At 47.6% G+C, this 16,275-nt stretch overlaps 1 protein-coding gene and 1 long non-coding RNA gene across 4 annotated transcripts in view; one reads left to right on the top strand and one right to left on the bottom strand.

Moving 5' to 3' along the window:
• The window catches only part of LOC139047577 (uncharacterized), a 216,372-nt gene that overhangs the window by 56,130 nt on the left and 143,967 nt on the right, over positions 1–16,275 (bottom strand). For 2 of the 3 annotated variants that reach the window (XM_070521431.1, XM_070521430.1), the window contains one exon: positions 4,967–5,125. The exons of the other annotated variant lie outside the window; for it this stretch is intronic. In XM_070521431.1, the coding sequence (XP_070377532.1) occupies positions 4,999–5,125 (127 nt within the window). In that variant the 3' untranslated portion in view covers positions 4,967–4,998. Of the gene's footprint in view, positions 1–4,966; positions 5,126–16,275 lie in introns of those variants that run through there. 3 annotated transcript variants of the gene reach the window in all.
• The window catches only part of LOC139047578 (uncharacterized), a 120,930-nt gene continuing 116,886 nt past the window's right edge, over positions 12,232–16,275 (top strand). Inside the window, exons 1-3 of the long non-coding RNA XR_011507232.1 lie at positions 12,232–12,262; positions 12,350–12,466; positions 15,481–15,604. This is a non-coding gene — a long non-coding RNA (uncharacterized lncRNA). The remainder of the gene's footprint in view (positions 12,263–12,349; positions 12,467–15,480; positions 15,605–16,275) is intronic.

Raw genomic sequence — 16,275 nt, 5'->3', positions numbered from 1 at the left:
CGCCCGAAAGATGAGGCACGCCCTTGACGCGCACGGGAAACGCGTGGCAAGCGGCTCACGGCAAGTGTGCCGACAGACAGCGGGGCAGTCACGGTTTCGCTAAGTTGTGATAATCCGTTGATAACAATACGCGGCGCTGGCGCGTGTCATTGTGCAGCCTTGTGCGCTTGAAACGTGGAAGCAGCGTGCCACGCAGGGTGCGCTCATGTTGTCATACGCGGCTTTTTGTCTACATATTTTTTTGCCTGCACCTTCGGCGCGTTCCGCGCTATCTCCGTTCACTGACTGCCGTCGAGCAAACTCGGGTAAAACTCGGGTGAACGAGAAACTCGGCGCATCCTGCATAGCACCCCTGCTCGGCAACTAGGCCTCCCGCGATCACCATTCACTATCACCCATCAATAAAGGCATCTCACCGAAACAGCATCCGCATAACGATATCTTAGATATAAACAATAAATACAAGGGGATCCGGAATAATACCTTGTGGTGCACCTCACGTGAAAGGTAATAACGACAAGCTATATAATGGTAATGTATGGACTGGGACATCAATTTTTATTTTTTATGTGTTTATTTGATTCCACAACCATGGAGGTACATGGTTGTGGCGCAAAAACAAGGAGAAAAAAGGATCTATTTTAATGTGATTAGCACACTCGCAATACTTGACGCACTCTTTGCGGGCTCTTTCTCTACCTATTAATGCGTTCGCCTTTATAGGCTACTTCAATCATGGGCTTTACGTGGCTATCTATCTATCTAGCTATGTTTATCTAACCGTTATCCTGCCAGCCTGGTTCACAGTGTCATGTCGAATGGTAAAAGCAAGAGCCTGCTGTGCTGAAGAAGCAGGATTCCGAGCCCACCGATGGACTAACTTGAGTCATTGAGAAGGTTACAATGTGCCACGCTTCAAAAAACATCTTTCACCACGAAATGAGCGACTGTATACGCGGGCTTGGGCAGGTACCCACCCTTAGGAGAAACTCTTAAACGCCGACTTGGAGCACTGCGCATGTGGTCTGTGCCGCTGTTCAATGAACCTATTTGATGCCGATTTGCGCAACTGCGTATATGCCAGTAAGTGTGTGACACTCTACAATGACAACAAACGCCGCCTATGCACGCCGTACAGATGATAAACCAGCAAAGCTGAAATTTGCGGCCCCGATGTTTATGTTGAAGGCGACGTTGTCGCTGCTCTCTCTGGCGGGCCCAAACCGTCGGATCCTCTGCCTGACATCGCCGCTGGCGTTCTTGCTCGGTCGCGGCCACGACGGCGTAACGTTGCCGCTTTAGCTCTGCTTCGCAAACCAGCTCGGCTGCAGAAGCCGCCGGATCAGCTCGACATTTCCGCTGGCGCCCCTCATTGCGGCCTCCATCTTCCGCCCAGGCATTGGCGCCACGACGACAAACATTCTCTCGCTCCTGCTCTCGGCGCTGTTCTTCGTAGGCCAGCTGCTCCTCGGGAGAACCAACGATGCGAGCCCATTCCATTGCGAAGTCGGAGAGAGTCTGCTGCGCGCACGCTCTGCTGGGAGACAGAAACAACGTCGCTATCGGCATAAAAATTGCGCGCCACACCTTCCGGAGGATTTCTGTTGTGGGACCGCGAGCGTTTCGCCTGGGCCTATTGGAGTACGAGCTCCACCACTGCAAAAGCTGGCGCCGCCCTCGGCGTGACATGATATGAGACAACCGGCCATATCGGTTGCTCCGGAAATGCTCATTTGAGCTGAAAACGACAGTCTAAAATCCCACCTTCGCTGCGGTTCTGAATAAGTGAGGAGGTTTTCCCGCTTTTAGTGTGCGCTTGACAACGCTTGAAAGCACTATAATGCGTATTGGCTGCCTTTGAAAGTGCCCAAAATGGTAGGCTACTGTCTATGCCGCAGTACCGGACATACACAACGGAGCCTGATGTTCTCTTTCACACGTACCCACAGGACAAGAAACTGCGTGGAGCTTAGATTGCGAAACTTAGAACCAGCAAGCAGCCATCGGCTGTAACTCACGTATGGAGCAAGCACTTCCGTGAGGAAGACTTGATACGGCGTCGGGGTTGCGATGTTGGATAACTAGCAGAAAGCTCGCACAGAGACGCTCGCCCGCACGCACTTCGCGGTTTATGTTAGGAAGCTTTGGTCTAGGAACTTGTTTATGCTAGATACTGACAAATAGACTGGAATCGAAAAGTAACGATAAAAAGCGCAATAAAAATGACATGGCATTAGCTCTTGCTTGTGTAGCACCAATGAAGTGCACTCAATTAAGAAAAAAAAGCAGCGGGTAATTGCACGCTGAGAAGACCGATCAACGTAGAGTGCGGTGCAACTTGGGGAATGATTATATTAAAACGCCCACTATATTTCTAACAAAAAAGGAAATACAAAAGATAGAACCGTCGCGATGGGGCATTATAAGTCTTCGTATGCATCAAAATTACTGGCTATAACGAAATTATTTTTAAACAATTTTGATAGTACCCACGCAACAATGGTTGCTTGTGTACTGCAAAATGCTCATATTGTGCGGCCTAAAGCTCCCGGCATTGTGCGCAAACGGGCTCGCAGCGAATGTGAAGCATTGTGCGCTGGCATGCATGCAGACGCCGGAAGTCATATTCCGCAAGTCATTGCCCCAATATAGCTTCGCTATGAAAATTCTTGGTGCAAACCACGCAAACGCGCTATTGCCACTGTTCACCGGTTGGTCGTCGTCGTCTTCTTCCACAGCTGGCTCCGTTGTGCAAAAAACTATCTTCATCCGTAATATATCGAACATCGTTGTCCTCCACCGCTGGTTGGATTTCCGCTCATCGTTCCAGCACTTGTGTCGTCGTGATGGGAAAGCCACGTTTGCGGAGGTATGAGCCATTGCTTACGGCGGTTTCTGTGGTTGGACCGCGAGCCTTTCGCCTAGGTATGTACATCCTCACTGCAAAAAAGCTGCTTTCAGTTTCTCAATTGTTCGTCGGAATCGAATCCAGATTACAAAATCTCACGGACTGCAACTCGACACTTTCGCACGCTGCGCCACAAGTGTCTCGCTTTTCAATGAACGTCTTTTACGCGAACGCTATACCGATCTTGCGCTACGTATGCATTGGGTATGTGCCACTCTTCAATGAAACTCTCGCCAACTTGGGTGACTGCGTATTAGCCGCTGGGTTTCCGGCTAGCAAGGAAACAAACACTGACGCGCCACACTTTTTCTCTCGAAGGTTACACATGGAGTTCTCGGCAGCGCCACAAGATGGTGCAGCATGTAAAGAAACAAGTGCAAGAGAGGAGCCCGCCTGCCGCATCATGCGTTTCTCGGCGTTCGGACGCACCGGTGTGCCATGTAGTCCGGTGGTCACGCACATGCTTCGCGGCGGCGGCACTAGATCGCGCTGGTTGTTCTTAGAGAAAGGCGATACAGCAGTTGCGCTGCAGTACACGCGTCACACATAACTCGTTTCGACAGTGGCAATACGTCGTGCCGCTATATTGCTGCGATGCTAAACGCATTACCTTCGACAGTCATGCTGAGATGGTTTTTGGCGAATTTAGGATTGAAAAGACGCATTGATGTGGAACGCATACCTAGTGCCCCTTGCCCAGTGAGCCAAGTTGGTGTCAGAGAGGTTCATTGAAGTGCGACACACACGTTGTGAAGCATACCCAGTGACTAAGGTTCGCACGACAGTTGGTTTCAGACCGTCTTCCTTGAGCCCAGCTGCCCGATGCTCTACCCAGTGGACCACCGGCTATCGAATTACTCAAGTTGGGGGGAAAAGTTAAGAGACACAAACAGTATTGAATGTCTGATATTGTAAATGCATGTTCCAAGCTTTGACGGGTGCCTGGCTTTAACACACAAATGTATATACATAGTGTAGAAGGGTGCAGCACACATTCGAAAAAGGCATGCTTACTCGGGAGGTAAATAAACACGGTTTTTCTTATATATATATATATATATATATATATATATATATATATATATATATATATATATACACGAAAAACCATGTTTACCTCCCGAGTAAGCATGCCATTTTTGGCACTATTGCTTGTTTGTCTGCCGTACTTATACGCGCGCATGATTTCCCCTGGGTGTCTACTTATGGTTCCACTTCACTTCCAATAAAATTTACTGATGAGTTCAGTGCTGCCTTTCGTGGTGTAAGAGTATTTAAAAATTGCCTTGCGTGCATTCAACGAAAGCTGATGTATGGCATAAAAGTGTTTCTGAGTTTACCAGAAACATGTACCAAAAACATTTTACCACGTCAATGTAGCCTGAATAATACTTCGGTTTCATTCATACCCATCTTAATTACTGCAACCCTTTATGGGCGAACACCTCCCCAGCGCACTAGAATGCATACCAAGCCAAGCTATTAAAATGCTAACGTTCTAATGTTTCACATCTACCCCAAGCTTCGTGATACTCTCCATGTATAAATTCGCCCAGTTTAATATCAGCATTATCTTTTTCAAATCTATAAATCAGTTCACTGAACAAGATTGGCGTCTAATGGGAATTTTTCGTTGTCATTTATACACTCGAACTACGTAAGGCATTCTGCTTATTTCGCTGCTTTATCCTTGTGGAATCGCCTCACATCACACATTAAACATTTTCCTCATTCCTAATGTTCGAAAAGGAATTGCTCCCATTTCTGAACAATACCTTATACTTCGAATTTTTATCATGAATTTGTTGCTTTGCATTCTAAGGTTTGATGATTTAACAGTCCTTGCGTTTTTCTTCCAATACTTTTACTAGCTGTATTTTCTGAAGTAATGCTGGGGTACTCCATGTTTATTGCTTATATACCTTCCTGAGAGGAGGTCAACATGCAGCCTTGTGCTGTGGAACCTCGTTCTGTAAATCTATTGATGTATTTTTGTATTCGTGAAATAAAATGATTTCTTGAAAGTATGAATATATGAATTTTTCCTCCGGCAGTGTGGAAAGAGATATGAAGTGACGTTTTATTTGTAATCAGGTGATACAACTGGAACAACATCCGTTTAAGCAGCTGTTTAGGAACATGCACTCGATGAGGCAGACGCACCACCGGAGCCATGTCAGAGCGGGTACTTCACTACCATGTATAACCCATGGTTTCCTGAAATAAGAGAAAAAAGTCTATTCAAGCTTACAGAGGAAAAAAAAAACTCATCAAACATACTATATTCTACACATTGCTACAAAAAAGCCCTTCTACTTTGCTTGAAAGTGCAAATCTGTTTCTGCACTAAAGAATAGACTTAGGCAATGTCCCAGTAGCTGATCAAAAAAAAAAAACACAGTGATTCGCCTGGAATGGCGCACCGGAATGTGTTCTGGTGATGTACGCGTGGTTGGCTCTGGCGATGAATTGATATAGCAGTTAAAACGGCCCAATTAGTCCTGATAAAGTGAAACTTCACATATGCGCTCAACGCATGTACTCTCGGAAAGCGCCGCCGCCTGAAGTGCTTCGCTGCCCCGTTAGTAATTTTCAGCAGTCGCTGCAGTGTGCACTTAAACGCGTTCTCTGCTGTGTGTATAAAATAAAACAAGCAGTCCCAGTTTCGCACGAAAGGCGAAACATTAATTTGCGATAGCAAAATAGTGGACATCTGTAGTAAGCGGCACTAGTAGATTTGTCGGCCATACCAACTTTTAAATATTCGCATTCTACATTAACAAACATTGTGTTACTCGCTCACAATAAACATGAACGCTTTTCACTTGATTACCGCAGAAACTAGCTGTAGCAACCATCGACGATTACGGCATTGCCTAATGCGAAATTTGAGCGTAGCTGTATGCGAGTTTTTATTTCGAGCGTAACTATTTTGTATTATGATTATATAAGTACTCGGTTTGTATTATCAAGAGAACGCTGTGAGAAGCGTAGCTGGCAAGGAACATCTCTCTTGTGCGACATACTGCGAACGGAGCAAAGTGCGGTGTGACTGCCTCGCTAATTAGGAGACCGCGAAATGCAGCGCCTGGGTGACGCGTGCACGCGATACATAGCAGCCGCCGCACACAGTCCGCCGCTCATGCAGATCTTTGTTTTCATGCAGACGACGCGCGCTGCTCTGGCGCCATGCCTTAACCATCATCGCCGCACAGCCAGTCTTGCGCGGGTCTACACTCTTCGCGCTTTCGTTCAACCAAAGGCGAGAGCGGTCCTTCGCCGCGGGGAAATCGTGGCGTCAGTGTTAGGGGCGAGAACACCCAAAGGAGCGTCACATCAAACCTTATTGTTATTTCACATGGCGTGATTGGGCCGAGAAAAATCGTTCTGCCGCGCACGTCGCAGAGCGATTTTCGCTGACAGCTTTCACATGCGTTTGCGGCAGCGCGATTGCCTGTCGCAGCGAAGCGCAAGGATGCCCCCTGCTCACGAAGTGTCCATGCCTGCATCGTTAAATAAGGTCAATATGGAAAGTAGTCAAACATTCGGATTTTCCTATTATTATTCGATAATTGAATGACTACACCATTTTTTAACGTTTAAATGCGTTGACATTTTTCGACAGCTTGCAGATGCGGTGACTGAGGCGCTGCGTTACACCGCAAGCATAAGCGTGGGGCTTGTACGGCGTCGGTCGGCTGGTTCTGTTTAGTACACTCTAGTTTCGTTGTTACTATGAAATCCACAGCTTTCTTCCTGGAGGAGTATTTGCTTTTGCAGAAGAACAAGCTACTATTACGTGCGCATGTATAAGCAGCTGGCACAATTTGTAGCGATGAAGAGGTTGACGACGGTGGCAATCAAGTGGGTGCATGCCTTATGTTGCGGTGGCGTCTGCTCCCAGCTTTCATAGCGTGCAGCTTGTCCTTTTAAGCGAATTTTGTAGAAGGAAGATATGTTTTTGAAGCTCCTAAGCCGCAGGCACTGGTGGGCACGCCCTATTAAACCATAACGACTGGCACGCGACATTGCCCCGCAAAGCTACCAACGAGTGGTAAAACAGCAAGCGCGTATTCTGACGGCGCTTGTTTTCATCGCACACATTGCCCTTCCCACATCGCGCCGGTCGCTGCAACTCAGCGACGGCGAGAGCAACTTGTTCGAATTCAGTCGCGGAGAGTCCACGGCGTCGCGGCGGAGCTGAGCGATGGAATTCGCTGTGTCGTTGAGTAAAAATCGCATAATGTGAAACACCCTGTACTCGTAGGCGCTCGCCACTGCGTTTTGCAGGAGCTGTGACCCCGGTCACGTATTTACACTTGCTAGTAGGTACAGCGGGGCGTCGCACTTACGAATACGCAGGACGTGTGCACGCATGCGCCAGTAAGATAGGGTGCGAGAGAGGAAATGTGGGGACTTTTGCTCTTTTAATGTATGACTCAGCCTATGCACTACGGAGGAGTTTCTTAGCGCGTGTTGTATGCGTTTTTCCCGCGGGGCGCGGTAGTGCTGAACTTAGCGTCGCAGGTTGGTGGCTGGACGTAATTATATTCATTCAACCGAGTTTTTTTTTTTTTACTAACTGAAACAACGTGTCATTATTCCACATTACTAGCGGCGCCTCCAGGACGGCAAAGCGACCACGGGGACACCAAAGCTAGAACCCGGACTGATCCATGGGTTGGGGCTCGCCAAGGCCTAAAGGTGCCAAGGGTGCGTAAGATCGGCTGTCCGCGATAGCGGACAGCCAATTTCTTATGCGAACACCCACTGGCACGCTTCGGCCTCCGCGGCCTCCGCGGCCCCAACCCACGGCCCGCGCAGCTTCCAGCTTTGATGCGCCCGCTACCCCTTGGGTGCCCCGGAGAACCTGCGACGCCTGCTCTATTGTAACCTCATGTGCTCTCCTGAGGCCTCCGTTTGCCAGTTACATGTACTATCCTGGAGCAGTACTCGTAAAAAACTGCAATCTATCGTCGCAAGGAAAAAAGCGACCCGCGACTTATACAACACCAGTCGGAACCTTGCCCCTTCAGACACAGCGATCACCAAATGGGGCGTCCGTGCCCACTGCCTCACTGCGCGGGCAGCCAGCAGCGGAGCATAAACAAACGCGACCGCACTCGGCAATGTCGGTATGTCTAGGGGACAAGCGCATACAACACGCGCTAAAAACCTCCTCCGCAGTGCCTAGACAGAGTCCCATATTCAAGCAAAAAGGCCCCCAGATTTTCTCTTAGCACCCCCCTCTCACTGGCCTCTGCGCAGAAACGTCCAGCGCCGTGAGAAACGCCACGCCCCGCTGTACCTACTAACAATTAAAAAAATACAACCCTGTCACAAACGCTGGTTCCACGGATTGTCATGTGTAAATGCGCGTAGGCCTCGCCACCGCACTCACCCTGACCCAAACGCTGACCCCCTCGGAAGCGCAGATAACATCGTTTACGCGGATGCCGATGCCGTGGGCGCCGGCAACTCAGCGCATGCGGAGACCGTCACCCCTCCACACCTCCGCTTTCCGCTTCATGCTTTCATAGCCTCCTCGCCCACTTTACTCTTCGTGTGGTCTTCTTTTATCTCCCACTGCACTGGGCAATCGCTTTCTTCTTTCGCTACGCTCGTTCGCTCGGCTAAGGCCGAAACATGCTCGATCCGCCCTTCCATTTGGCCCTCGTCAGCTCACGCGCGGATGGCTGTCCTGTCGTCTTACCAAATACGGACTACCGCTCGTAGCTTTGCCATCCACAGGCCAGCTCGTCTCTCATTGGCTTGTCCGAGGCTTACGGCGTAGGACGTCTTCAGAGCAAATATGGCACTTCCTCGAAGGAAAGTGAAGCTGGGACGAGAGGCCTAATCTACTGCCATATCGGAAACGGTATATTTTTCTTTTGCTTGGGATTTCTAGTGGAGTTATCCGCACCCACAGAGATGGTCATCAAAAGCAACAAGTCTGTGTACCCTTCCAAGCATAATCAGTTGGAGAGATCGCACTGTTTCGTGTTGTGTGTGTTGTGTTTTCGAGAGCGGCGTAAGATCATTTAATGCTGCCGACTTCGTGATCTTTTTTGCCACGCTTCGCATGTGCTTTGCAAACGAGAAGTTCATCATATACACGTGCATTCTAAACATGACACATGTTCGCAGCGTGGCAAATAAGCGTCCGATCGGCGCGCCTGCTGTACGCAACTTGTAAGTGCTCTGAGTGTGCCGCTCGTTGCTGCAAAGTGGTGAACGCCAGTTTCACAACATTCAGAATTGATGACTGACGCCATCAGTAGCAATAAGCTTTTTGCCTCGTTATTGGTTTAGCCGGCTGGGATGCGCCGTGGTAACCGCGACGTTCTGTGTTGTTGCTGTTACGAAGTGTGTTCGCCACCTACAAACCGTAAAATTTATGTGCAATGTGTCGCAGCGGTACCCAGATGGAAGAAAAGAGGCAGCATATTTGTTATTCATGGATATTTAGTTTTGACTGTCCAAAATTCAGATTGAAGAAGTCAACATCCGAAAGAATTGAATCAAGCAGCAAAATCTTCCTGTGCGGCGAATTTTAGAAACGCGAATGAAATTGTCCGTGCTAGCAGCTTATCGTGAATGCTTTTTTGTTTGCTTTCTTTTGTTTTCCTTGGCGGACAAAATGGGCGCGAACTGTAGGACATAGGTTGTAGATTCTAGTTCGCCTGGTTAGAAGTGAATGGAATTAACCGAGGCGCCGAGATTTGCATTGTGAGGAGTATGTGATGAAGGGGTAGGCGTAAGCTCCTTTTGTTCCTAATGAACTCAGCAACAAAGAAGAAAAATTATATTGACCCTTGAGAACGTCACAAGACGCAAATAATTAATGACGAACTGATGGTACTCGGAAGAGAACAGCAGTTTACAATAGGTAGCGAAGCACTGGAAGTGGTAAGGGAATACATCTACTTAGGGCAGGTAGTGACCACGGATCCAGATCATGAGGCTGAAATAACCAGAAGAATAAGAATGGGCTGGGGTGCGTTTGGCAGGCACTCTCAAATCATGAACAGCAGGTTGCCACTATCCCTCAATAGGAAAGTGTATAGCAGCTGTGTGTTACCAGTAGTCACATATGGGGCAGAAACCTGGAGGCTTACGAAAAGGGTTCTGCTGAAATTTAGGACGACGCAACGAGCTATGGAAAGAAGAATGATGGGTGTAACGTTAAGGGATAAGAAAAGAGCAGATTGGGTGAGGCAACAAACGCGGGTAAACAACATCTTAGTTGAAATCAAGAAAAAGAAATAGGCATGGGCCGGACATGTAATGAGGTGGGAAGATAACCGATGGTCACTAGGGTTAAGGACTGGATTCCAAGGGAAGGGAAGCGTAGCAGGGGGCGGCAGAAAGTTAGGTGGGCGGATAACATTAAGACGTTTGCCGGGACATCATGGCCACAATTAGTACATGACCGGGGTAGTTGGAGAAGTATGGGAGAGGCCTTTGCCCTGCAGTGGGCGTAACTAGGCTGATGATGATGATGATAATGATGATGGTGCTTGCGAGCTTTGTTGCCACGAGAACATACACACGTTACACAATCGTACGTACCTATGGCTTGTTATCTTAGTGATATGGCATGGGAAACTCTATTGAGGTCCTTAAGTCGCGCTAGATTTGTAGCCCGAATCACCCCTCTCCCACGCCTTGCCACTGATGAACTAGCGTTCGCAACTTTCCCATCCACATGCCTGCTCGTCTCTCATAGGCTTGTCCGAGGCGGAAGGTGTCAGGCGTCCTCAAGGCAAGTATGGCGCTTGCTCGAAGCAAAGTGACGCTGGAAGGAGAGGCCTAACCTACAGCCGCATCAGAAACAATCTATTTTTCTCGTTCATGTGCTTTCTTATAGAGTTAAACAGCACCCACGCAGATGGTCATCTTAACGTAGCATGTTAAATAAACAATATCATTTGTACTCCGACTAACATATGTTAAAGTGTAATTAACTTGGGCGATAATGAAGTTCGCAGAACGTCACACTGTTTATAGGTGGGGTAAGGGGCTACAAGTAAAGTGCTGGGGAAAATGGGCCGGTCCCGGGGCCGGGCTATCTGACACGGGGCCTCAAAGCGCGAGTTGTCACGAAGAAACAGGAGAAAGTGGCCCGCGATGCACGCTGCGAGTGTCTCACAGGGCTGGCTGCGTTTGGTACCAGAGCAGTATGCGTGTTTCAGTGAACGTTAAAGAATGACCTTCCATGTCATTTTATGGCATAATATTTCAGACCATTAGCAGCGATGATAGATTACCACACGACTTGATAATGCTGACTGTCCTGCATCGTGTATGGAGTACCCTCGTGGCGGGGTCTCACTGCTACCCGGAAGTGTGACACGCCCGGCTGTTGTTCTGCGCGTGCATGATAATTTCTCTAGAAATGCAGAGACTGCAAGGGTGTGTTTCCGAGTGGTTGTTGAGCTTACAGCCCTTGACAACGATTTCAGAATTTTAAACGACACTGCTAGCCCAGCTGGACTGACGGTTCAAACTGCATAATGAATCGATATTTGTTGTTCAATATTTTAGTTTCTTTTTTTTGGTAAACGTGTGTTTCACTGTGGCCGAGAATAAAAATATTTGGCAGTGGCTCAGCTCGGTTATGCCAGGATATACGTAGCGAAAGCTAAGGCATAGGAGCATGGTTAGCCTTCGTTAATCTTGATTGCAAATCCCGGTTAGTCTGGTTGTCTAGCTATGTTGCGGCGTTTAGCCAGCCAGTTAGTCTGTTTTCTGGGCGATCCGCTTCCTCTTCATCTCGTTCCGACGTCGATTCCAGGACTGCTGCTGCTTATCAAAATTGTCGCCGTCCATACCGCCACCTCAACTGTGGTTGCGGCGCACGCGAGCCCTCCTTTTCAATATTCCGACATGTTATCAGGCATGTGACGCAGCTGGCGAAGCGAGCGGGGGCGAACGCAACGACGAGGAACGCGGTGTGACGTCATGTGGCTCCTCAGAGTACGGCCGTGGCGAAATCGCAAGTTCGCGGCCAATAAAGCTTTAGGTTTAAAAGGCTATCGCGGGTTAGTGGTTAGAGTACCGTGCTGTTGTGCTCCACGGCAGGAGTTTGATTCTAGCCTAGGTCACACATTATTTTCTTTTTAGAGCGCAGCTCTTTGGCACTCGTTCCCTCAGTTCCCTCGGTTGGCGTCGCCGTTGTTCCTCGCCGTAACCAGCTCTGTAGCCGGAGCCAGTGCCCTGCTTTAGTACCGCGTGCTGCTTGCGCCATCTCTCACGCACGGTGCGAGCCTTAATTGCTCTCGGCTCCTCCTCCAGTGCCACCCCTGTGCGGTGGCAATCTCAGCGCCGGCTCGGTGCTGCCCAGGCTGAAACGTATAGCCGCCGCTATTCGCCACTGCATGCACCCCCCCCCCCTTCTCCGTGGCGGCGACTGCGTTACAGCTCGCAGTGTTTCAGAAGTGTCGGATCGGTACCAGCGGATCACGGTGCGTGCTTTCCAAGCCGAAACGCAATTCGCTTGCTGCTTCCGGGATTCCTCACTCCAGAATTTGGACAGCGAGTTTCCGCGCTGATCGGGTGAGATGTCTTCATGTTTACCAGCCTTACGCTTGATTGGCCTGATTTAATAATATAATGTGCAAGCGCGACGGAACAAGGACGTAGAAAAAAGCAGACACACAGACAGCGCTGTCTCCGTGTGTCTGTTTCTTTGTCCTCATTGAGTAAAGCTTACACATTCTATCACTGCGAATTTAATTACTAAGCGAATGATTACAAGTTCATACGACTGACAGAACTACTCTTCTTGTTTCGTACAGCTATCTACTAATTTGCTGTCGCAATCAGTGCTTCGCCTTTTGGGTGGAAGTGCGATTTTTTTTCCATTACTAGAGTATTCTAGAATGCAGTCTAGCTGTTACGCGGCAACGGGATGCAGCAGCATTCGCAGCGGCTAGCTGACAAAGGGAAGAGCGGCGCCTCATCGCTTGCGCCACTTCAGTATCAGCAGCCGAGCGATGCGAGCAGCCCCTCTTCATATTGCGGAACTTTTGAATTATTGCCTTTGCCGTTCATTGTACTTATTTTTGTCAGGGCCAGACGTGGAGTTTCTTACGAGTGTTGATCTACAAATTCTGGAGCGCACTCTGCCTTAAACGTCTTTTTGGTAACCTAAGCAGTAACTGCCACTTGGACAGCTGTCGTGTTTAATTTTTTACAGTGCGTTTTAGACGGTAGTTACTCGCGGGAAGTTCCGCAATGAAGGAGCCTTTATTTTAATTGGGATCACTTGCATATTTAGGATCTATGTTTGCGTCTGTCTACGTTTCTTTTATTGTTTGTGTATTGAGGTTTTTGAAAGCTGTCTAAAATTAGTTTTGTCAGGTTCCGTTGACTGGTGATCGCTGGGAAGACAGGTTGCCGCCGCTGAAAGGAGGTTGAATCTGTTGAAGCTCCTGCACTGTTATTCCTAATACATTGCGTTGTTATTGTTATACATTTGTCGCAACTTTCTTCAATTTGTATTATTTCTGCTTCATTTTCCGCGTTTTACACGTATCAAAGTAAAACTGGAGGAGAGAAATCAACGGCGGCACAACTTTCAGTAGGCACATCTGCCGGCTATGCTGACCGTCCGCTATACCTCACTGGTATCGCTCTGTGTGCTCGCCATTCGCTTCTAAGACTGCGCGCCACACGATTATAGCCCTAGGATATGTGCTTGGGCAAAACTTAGAAGCCCCAAATTTTTCCTTCGTACATGAATAGGCTTATAGGGCCTATACGGGCTCTATATAAAAAAAGAATTTGAGGGCGATCAATTGGACGGATGCGATACTGTAATGCGTGATAGTATCGTTTTGCCAATAGTATCGTTTTGCCCTGCTTTGCCCTGTTTCGCCCTGTTTTGCCCCTGTTGCGCTTCCCCGTTTCGCGCGGAATGGCGAGACGTGATACAATTTTCTTCGCATAGCCTCGGGATTCTCCTGTCGAATCTACTGTGCAGGATCACTCGTAGAAGGCGCGGCGTCCATCGCTATATTTACCGATATGGAAAACCGCGAACTAAATCCGTCGATGCAGATGTGACTACAGGCCTCGAGATGCTGCCGCTCACGCAGCACGTGGATGTGACAATAATTACCTGGCGGTGCCTGCGATCTACGTCGCTCTACCAGAAACAAAGGTCTTCAAATCGCAGTATAGGAAGTGCCTTCCTGCGTACCTCATGTGTGACCATCGTCGGCGAAATCAGACAGCAAGTTACTTCCCATGCGACAGTGAAGACATTGTACTGTCGCTATCCTTTGAGTTGCTCCGTTCACAGATGTCACGATATGCACGGTTTGTCATATGCGCAAGTGTGTGTGTGTGTGTGTGCGTGTGTATGGGCCTACGTATGTGCGTGTGAACGCACGTGTGTGTGTGTGTGTGTTTGTGTGTGCAAAACAAAGGTAGTGAAGCACAAGAAAAGCGTTGGATGCTTTCGGTGAGTTTTGGTACTCCTTTGAAGTTGCGGGAATATCCTGTTTCATGAAGCAGAAGCAGCCCCAAAACATTTTAGCTTGCGGCGATCTTCCATGCTTACTGTGTCTTTGGACTACTGTGTTACAAAATTGACACCTAGGGCAATAAGTGCAGCTCTTGGACATGAGCCAGTTGATCCAAATGAGCTTCCGTTTAGCACCTCAATGTGTTTAGACGAGCAGAAAATTGGGCACATTGGTGTTGATTCGTGACCAGAGGCAAGGGCCCAAGAAAAAGGGAAAAGAAATTACAAACACTTTGTCGTCAGGGTTTTTGTTTCCTAATGCATTACCATTAGTAGCCTCAAATTAGAAAAAAGCATATATATATATATATATATATATATATATATGCTTTTTTCTAATTTTTCTTTTTCTTTTTTTTCTTAATTTTTTTCTTTTTCTATATATAGATATGTGTGTGTGTGTGTGTGTGTGTGTGTGTGTGTGTGTGTGTGTGTGTGTGTGCGTGTCGTAGCGAAGGAGAGCGACGCAAAATTGGGCTATCCTCTCTAGCGCTTACTACTAGGTCCATCTCTACAGGGCTGTTGCTTGGGGAACGCCGCTCGTGCTATAGGTGGGCTAACATTAACAGGAGCACAAAAAATAATCTAGTAGGTCACTCTACGCATTTGAGAGGGACTCTTTTACTGCGACTAACAATTCAATGCGATTTACAAGGATCGATTAGAGAAAAATGAATTCTGGTGCTGTATTGGGGGGGGGGGGGAGGGCATGAATAAAAATTATTTGAACGCACACTGTTGCCTAGTTTTGCGACTTCGACGTTTTATTCTCTTCGGTAACACAATCAGGTAGTTCAGCTATTTACACCCTTTATTCTTTCTTGCGTAATTTACAATTATATGTCTAGTAATTCAGCAAAAAAAATTTTAAGTTGCACTGGGGTCTTTCTTGTGCAAGTCGGTGTGGTGACAATATCCCGCTGAAGAAAGGCACATTCCAATATACACTGCCAATAGCCCGTATTATTACATTAGGTACACAGACTCTCCAAGTTTATCCGTATAAAAATGAAGTGTTTCTTTTTAACTTACTATGCAGGCACGTGCCTGCATGCTAGGGAAAAGGCGTGTGAGAGTGAAGACACAGACTGTCTCAGCTGCAGAGGGACACGCTGCCGCCCAAATGGCCGTCAAAATGAAACACCAGAACGCCAAAATCCCAGGTATGCTTTTTCATATTGCTGTAATTGTATGAAATTTCCAGAGCGTGCACATATTATGTATATAATGCATCTCGCAGTGTCATTTCCCAGTATTCAACTGAAAACCGTCCAACTGGCCGAAATCGCCACTAGGATCCAAGGACTCCTGGCCGTCGTCTAGGTGGGAAGACTTAAAGCCTTCCCTACATCTGTTGGACAAATAAAGTTTTACAATCCAATCCAATCCCAGTATTCGATTAAATAGGCTTTTTCACAAGTTACTTTTAAACAGGGTATGTAAAATATAACTATCGTGGTTATAACCTTAAATACTCTTTTATATTCCAGCCGGGTAACTTCAGCGACAGTGCATGCTAAAAATGCTGTGCAGCTCAATCCACATCTGTTCTTAGTTTGCAAAATACCAATATATCAGGGATTCTGTTTCAGCTCGCTCATTAACGCTTGCAATTATTTGCCTAAATGAGTACCGCACATTTATGTTCAGTAGTGAATCTTTCAAACAGTTTCGAACAGCATTGTAGTTCCGTAGAATTATATATGCCCTTTCAATTCTGCAACCTTTTAATGCAAGATGATGCAACTTATTTACAAGTGCCTGAAAGTGTTATTGCAGGCAGGGTTTCAAACAGGAAAGTCATGCCGTGTTACGTTTTAAAGTTGTTGCTACT

The sequence above is a fragment of the Dermacentor albipictus genome, chromosome 7, assembly GCF_038994185.2.
Source record: "Dermacentor albipictus isolate Rhodes 1998 colony chromosome 7, USDA_Dalb.pri_finalv2, whole genome shotgun sequence".
NCBI lineage: Eukaryota > Metazoa > Arthropoda > Arachnida > Ixodida > Ixodidae > Dermacentor > Dermacentor albipictus.
The sequence above is the reverse complement of the archived record's forward strand: the minus strand, read 5'-3'. Positions and strand labels throughout refer to the sequence as shown.